Here is a 7372-nt window from a genome sequence, read left to right as displayed (position 1 = left end):
GGGTCGCGCCTCCAGCCACTGGGGTTCCGCCATTTTAGGCTCCCTCAGGCTGCTGCCCGTGAGCCCTGCTCCCCTCTGACAGGCTCTGAAGGTCTCCGTATGTCTGTTTTAGTATTTTTTCTGTGCTGTTTGTCTTCAGTGACGAGCAAAACCATAAGTGTTGACCTGGTGTGATAGTAATATGTGTATTTTTGTTTATTTTAAAACCGGGTGTAAGTGAGTCGGTGAGCGGGGGGCCCTGAGGCTGCAGCACGGTCATGAGCCAGGCCCCTGCCTGGAGGCTGGGATGTGTTTGCTCACATTTACACCATGTAGAAATGCAGATTGGGCTGGAAAACAGTTGTTGAAGCTGTCTAAAATGAAACTTGAGAGCAGACAAAAAAATTTATTCGTGTGGGTAACCAGAAGGCTGCTCCTCAGGCTCGCTGCCTTCCCGCCTTTTTTTACACGCAGCCCTGTGCATGTGTGAGGTGGTTGCTTCCTCAGCTTTGGTTTTCAGCAACTTTTTGGGGGTTATTCATTTTTATAGATTAATCCTTAACTTCTCTGAAGTTCAGTTTGTTAATCTGACAGCTGCTAGGCGATGTGAAACACCGTGAGGGGGAGAGCGTTTTGTTGTCAGCCATTTGGTTTTGGAGGCTGAGCTCTGGGAAGGCAGTGTCATAGTCAGAGGGATTCCTCAAAAATCCCCATCCCTCACGGGCAGAGGGATCCCTCAAAAATCCCCATCCCTCACGGTCAGAGGGATTCCTCAAAAATCCCCATCCCTCAGGTCAGAGGGATCCCTCAAAAATCCCCATCCTTCACGGTCAGAGGGATTCCTCAAAAATCCCCATCCCTCACAGGCAGAGGGATCCCTCAAAAATCCCCATCCCTCACGGTCAGAGGGATTCCTCAAAAATCCCCATCCCTCACGGTCAGAGGGATCCCTCAAAAATCCCCATCCCTCACGGTCAGAGGGATTCCTCAAAAATCCCCATCCCTCACGGTCAGAGGGATCCCTCAAAAATCCCCATCCCTCACGGTCAGAGGGATCCCTCAAAAATCCCCATCCCTCACGGTCAGAGGGATTCCTCAAAAATAAATATCCTTTCCTGTATGCTGCAAGAAATAACCACATCTGTTGTGATAGGAGTGAGTGTAGTACAGATGCCTACACGTAACTAATTTCTGTGGGGCTTTTTTAAGGGAAGGGTTTATGCCAATGAGGGATTTTTTTTTGCTGCTGTTCTCTCTTACAGCTAGGTAATTATCTTCAATTAGGTAGGGGTTCATCTGTGCTAAGCCAGATGTTTTCGTTTTCAATAATTTTTTAGGGATGTATTTTTAAAAATTATATTTTAGGAAAAGCTGTGATTTTTTTTAAAAAGAGCTTGACTCTTTAAAAATATAAATGAGTGAAAAAAGCTAATTTTTCGACATTTGGTGCCAAGCTGTCTAGCAGCTCTAATGTGTTCTGTCAAGCCAAAGACTTATTTTTAGCCCGAGTCTGTTATGCACGTTGTTGTAACAGGCACTTGATGAGACTGTTTTCTTTGTTTATAGATGAGGTCTTGTCCGAAAACTTCTTGGACTACAAGAACCGTGGCGTCAATGGCTCTCACCGTGGTCAGATTATCTGGAAGATTGATGCCAGCTCTTACTTTGTGGAGCGTAAGTATTTTTCTAATCCTGCTATGGTATAATTCAGTCACTGCAGAAAGATAATTGAACTGTTTAATTTGTTCTTGTGATGTTTTTACATCTAATATGTCCTTTAGGAAAGGCCAAAAGTGTTACCAAGATCTTTGAATGTGTTGAGGGGAACTGAAACAATTTATGGAGCAGAAAACTACAGTTTCTGCAAGGAAATAAATTTTGTTGACATTGACTTGTTTATTTTTGATACAGTTATGAATAAATGTTTTAATCCATTTGCTGTTATTTGGACTATATAATCAGTAAAGAGCTGTATTAACTTTAATATGATATTAAGAAAAAGAGAAACTCGGGGGTATAATCTCCCTCCAGGAAGATTCATACTGGGTTTTAATTGGAAAACTTCATGGTGCATCCAGCTTCCACCAGATTCAGGTGGATTCAGAGGTAAAAAGCGTTGAGTTCTGATCGTTACCTTGACTGATAAAAGTGTAACAATATGTAGTTGCAGCAAGGTACTCTGATTTTAAGTTCATTGTTCCTCATTATATTCATATATTTCCCAGGGCATCTGATGCAATGCAGCGTAACTCTTTTCCACCCACCTTAGCAAACAAAATACAGAAACACTGAATTTGCTTCTGCAAAGTACTGTGTACGTTATACCGCAAGCTAACATTGCCAGGCTTGACTGTGCCACATCCCTGACCAAAGTGATCCTGACCATTTGAGTCCTTCTTTTTTTTTGAAGAGTTACTGAGTGCTAGTGTGAATGGAATTCATGTTCTTTGCAGAACACAAACAGGGTACTTAAAAGACTGAACTGAGCTCTATAGCAAAACATTTGTGGTGAAAGAGCTACGTGCTCTTAAGGAGGAGTTAAGCGTGAAGAAACCTAGCATGCAATAATTAAAGTTTTTAAATTGTGCTGAATGTTTCCAATCTACCTTAGCCTGCTGGGCAAAACTCCAAAGTTTTGTAAAAGCACATATAAATTGCATGACACTTAGGTATATCTGTTTAAGACTGTCTGAATTTGAGTGCAGTCAAGGGAATCTTTGATATAACCTAAATTCTAAAGGATTTGGAAAGGATATGAGTTATATTTGATTAGATTAAAAGATGACTTTGACCTTAAGTATCTGGTATCAGAAGGATGCTACATGCAGACATTTTACCCATTTCTAGGGCTTGAGTATCTGTTATCTCTTTGCAGTATGAAGCATTGCTGGTGGTCTGTAATTTCTAGTGTTAAGTTAAATTGAGAGTGTTGTTCTAAAGAATTAAGGGAGCTGCTGAAATGTCTACAGGACACAAAGGATCCTTATATTCTGTGTTTTGAAAAATACATTAATGGCAAATTGTTGAATTGATAAGAACTTTGGGTTTAGTTATCCTGGTTTGGGGGCAGAAATATATTACAGGATCTAACCTTCAAAGCAGGCTCTAATTTGCAGCAGCTTTTTGTGAGCTGTGGTTAGTGATCTGTGAGATTGATCATGCTTTCTTGTAGCTGTTAAAGAAGTGTGGGGAGGGGGAGGAGATATAAAATCCCAGAACTGGCTTTTGAAGAGTCCTTATTACCTCATTTGATTGAGGAAGGATGGAAGTGGGACTAGGCTACCAGTAGCTTTCCTGCCTAATCCACAACAGAAAAGAAAGAGGCAATGTGAGAAATCCTGAGGAGAAAGCCTCTTCAGGTAGGCTGCATTTCATCAAGGGCTCAACTACACAATGAATTATGTCAGCTTAATAAGTTGCCCCCATTAGCTGAGATATATTAGCTGTTTTTAATTGATTGCACGTACATTCTTCACTTGCCCTACTGTAAGAAAATGCAACTTAGCATAACCGTCCTTTACTGATGCGAAAAGTTAAGTCGACTACGCCGTAGCTGGGCAGCCCAAGCTTGATGAGTTGCTGCCTCTTGGTGATTTGTTATGCTGCCATTGCAAGGTTGTGAATTGCAGCCCTGAGATTATGTACCAGTGCACTCATCAAGGACAAATCATTGCCCTGTCCAGAATTAAAATAGGAGAAAATGAAGCATGCAGTAGTAAATAACGGCGCATGCAGATACTCTTAAAGCCACTTGACTACTGAAGTGGGAAGTTAAAGCGGTGACAGATGTTGATAAATGTGAATTTTATGTATCTGAAGGTGTATTTGGGGGTTCCTGCTCATTGTTGAGACTTGTATACAAAAGTACACAGCTTTGCAGTTGATTCAATGTTATTTTAAAAACTGCAGTGTCTGAAAACCTCATGTATTTTCTATCCCAAGAGGATGGAGTAAACCACCTTCCTTCAGACTTTTATTTTTTTGGACAGAGGTCATCTCTTCCTTTTATGTTCCACAGTGTGCAATATGGTGACATTTGCAGGAATCATGTCATCAAAACCAAACTCGCCTAAGAAATCTCTTTCCTTTTTCTTACTATTCACTACTGAACTGAGAGAACCTGGAGGACAGGGCAAGGGTATGTTCAGTGGTAACGTGGTGGAAGAATTGCCACGTTGGTCCAAAGTTAACCTGACCTAGTGTCCTGTCTCCAAAATGGCCAATAGTGTGGACTTGAAGAGGGTATAAAGGTAAGTGTTAATGAGTCTTCTAGCTTGGAGCGTTCTTAGCTTCTGTTCATCAGCTCAGGTACTTCCTGAGACAGGTAGTCTTTTTATTTAGTGGTTGTCAAAGCATACAGTAGGTAGCTAAGCATTTTAAATTTATTTTCAAGGTATCACTATTGTTTTTCTATGCATGTTGTTATACTTCCCTAACCTACTGTTGATTGGAGTCTCACTGATTTTAGCATTAATTCTCTGTAAAACAAAGTAGCTCACTCGCAAAGGCAGCCCTTAATTTCTGCTTTTGCTTCTCCTGTAACTCTGTACCTTGGTATGTGTTCAGCAATTTATCAGTTTCAGAAAATGTTATGGTATACACCGCAGTGTTTGTCCCATCATAGCTGGCAGGAGCCAGATAAAGGGGAAATCACAGTGTGGCCAAATAAAGAATCAGCCATACCTAGAGATTTTCAGGTTCCCAAGAACTTAAGGCACCCTATGCAGACTGGTTTGGTTCCTGTTCCTGAAACGTATGAAGATTTAACATTTTTGGTGGTGCTGTTATATGAGGTAAAATAGGCTTCTTACTGGGGGCCATGGGGATCATCATGGCCAACTTCAGAAGTCAAAGGTGGTTTTTGCTAACAGTTAAGACTTTAGGACTCCCCATGGAGTGTTTTATAAGGAAAAACGAATTTTCCACATTTAAGGAAATTACCCTTATGCTGTGACCAGCCAACCACTTGACATGAAGAGCTTAAAAAAACATTTTCAAACTTTTTTTTCATTAAAGAATTAGATGAGGGGACTTCTAAAAATCAAAGTTATTAACAATTGACTGATTTGCAACAGTGAAATTCCATTAATATGAAAAACAAAAGTGTTAGGAATGAGGTAAAGTAAATAGAGAGATATTACTCATTTTCTGGTGTTTTGAATCTGGAGGTGTACATAATGTGTTTGGGAATATTTTGTTCCAAAGCCTTCATTTTCCCTAATTAGTTATCCTTTATTTCCTGTGTTTTTAAAAATCAACAAGCAAATGAAATACGACATTTTAACGATGTAACCCATAGTTATTATACATAAACCCACTATTTAGGTACTTAACAAGAAAACTGACAGCTAATTGCTGTAGATAGTAATTTGCAGGCAATGGTCTGGGACCTGGAATAGGAGTGAGCGAAGGCAAAAGTGGCTGGAAGTTATTTTGGTCATGGTGGCAGATGATTGCAGCACAAATCTTGGGCTGGACGCAGCTGTAATGATAATTACTGGCAAAACCCATCAGCCTGGAGGACCACACTCCTCAGAAATCGTGCACACACTGCCTCTGTGGGCAGAAGAAATGAGCAGTGTTGGGAGAGATTTGTAGGAGTGCATCAGCAGTGGAGAACACCAAGGAAAGCACGGCAAGAAATTGAAACAATTTTTTGTGTTAACTGCACTTCTTGTAGTTTTATAAAACTGAAATTGTGCAATTTCAAATGCTTCTTGGTTGTTTAAGCTGTACTTTCATGGTATTCTCAGTACCTTGTCCAGTCTGAGTCACTAAGGGTTGCTTTTTCAGAGAGATTCAAAAATCTCACTAGGTTAAGAAAATGCTTTTTGTGCAGTAGGTCAATGACAATGCAAAATAGTTTTCTTTTTTTGGGAACATGCTTCTGTGTTTTGTGGGTATTTGGGTAAAATACATGTTGCTTTTAAATTTGCTGATAGCCTGGTTTGAGATGATCTAGACAGCCCTATGACTTCAAAACAAAGATAGTTTCCTAACATGTATCCATAGAGCATTTTCAGATACCACAGACATTTAAAGTTTGTTTGTTTTAGTGATCTACTTTTTCACCTTGAAAAGGACTTTCATATCTTTCCTAGAGAAGTGTGTGCCTTCCCACTTTGCATATCACAAATCTGCAACATAATATTACCAGACAGATATGTAATTGGTGTGAGACAGAGAGGGAATTGCCTCCAAATTACAGCACCAATGCCTGCAGAACAGAACTCATCTCCTGTTCCTACCCAGCAAACAAAAACCTCGAACAGCTGCAGAGGCGATGCTGTGCTACGGCCAGTTCTGCATTTCTACAGAAATCTAGCAGTTTGGGGGTTTGTGATAAACAGTAACCATCCGCTGGAACCATGACATGGCTGGGCTTTGGGGAGAGAGGGGGGAGGAGGAGGGGGGAGAGGGAACGTGCTGCTAGGGATGTACACTTTGTGTTAAGGCTTGGAGGACACTGCAGGGAAGGAACCAGCCTGTAATGGGTTTTCCAGGAAAGTAAATGTGCTGTGCTTCACTGCCATTGCTGGCACGCTGTTCTGGCTTATGCAGCAATACAGAGACTGTGCAAGAGACTCTCACCGAGGTGCGATGCAGCATTTTTCTGTAAGCACAGCAGCAAGCTAGCACATCCTTAAGATGACAAGAAAAGTTTTGCCATCATTCAGAATGGCACTGAAGACAGACAAATACCTGGGACCCCTGTTAGTCTACTTGATCTTTCTGTAGATTATTTTACCACCTGGCAACTAAGAAAAACCATTTCCAAGTGTAACCTCTCATCTGTATGGCACTTTTCTGTGGAAGCTTATGCAGTAGTTGCTTGTTTAAATTTGTTACTGTTGTCGGTGCTGCATTTTTTATCAATAGCAAAGATGGATGATAGGCCTTGGTGAAAGCAGAAATTATTTACTCCCATTGACTCTGAGAACTAGCAGGGAAATAACAGTAAAGAAAGCATCAACTGAAGGCAGAGGTCTGAGATCCTGGTACATCTGCAGGTAGAAGGCATATGTCCTAGGTCATCATCCACGTATGCATATTTTCATGGAATATGCACAGAATGTCCCCAAAACTGATAAACAATCATCCCTTTCACCTCGTGCTCTCTCCAGAAAATACATCTTTCGCATTGCTTTAGGGAGCCAATATAAAGGCCACTTTCAAAGTACAAGTAACTGAAGGATGTTGTTGCTTCAAATATTTCCAAATAAATGAGGCAACATTAATTAAAACATTTATTAACATTATTAAAACAAATTTTTTTAATAAAGCTGGAGTATTTGCAAAGTTTTCCTTATTCCGGACAGGCTGTTGACAAGTCTGTCCCACTAAATAAATTTTCTGTTTCCTCTGTCTCCATTTTCATTACACCAATGTCTCT

At 40.6% G+C, this 7372-nt stretch overlaps 1 protein-coding gene across 1 annotated transcript in view; it reads left to right on the top strand.

Moving 5' to 3' along the window:
• The window catches only part of HECW1 (HECT, C2 and WW domain containing E3 ubiquitin protein ligase 1), a 122647-nt gene that overhangs the window by 13814 nt on the left and 101461 nt on the right, over nucleotides 1-7372 (top strand). The window contains exon 2 of the mRNA XM_010173863.1: nucleotides 1546-1653. Within this exon, the coding sequence (XP_010172165.1) occupies nucleotides 1546-1653 (108 nt within the window). The remainder of the gene's footprint in view (nucleotides 1-1545; nucleotides 1654-7372) is intronic.

This window comes from Antrostomus carolinensis, unplaced genomic scaffold (genome assembly GCF_000700745.2).
Source record: "Antrostomus carolinensis isolate BGI_N321 unplaced genomic scaffold, ASM70074v2 scaffold1928, whole genome shotgun sequence".
Lineage (NCBI taxonomy): Eukaryota > Metazoa > Chordata > Aves > Caprimulgiformes > Caprimulgidae > Antrostomus > Antrostomus carolinensis.
This window is presented reverse-complemented; position numbering and strand designations above follow the sequence as displayed.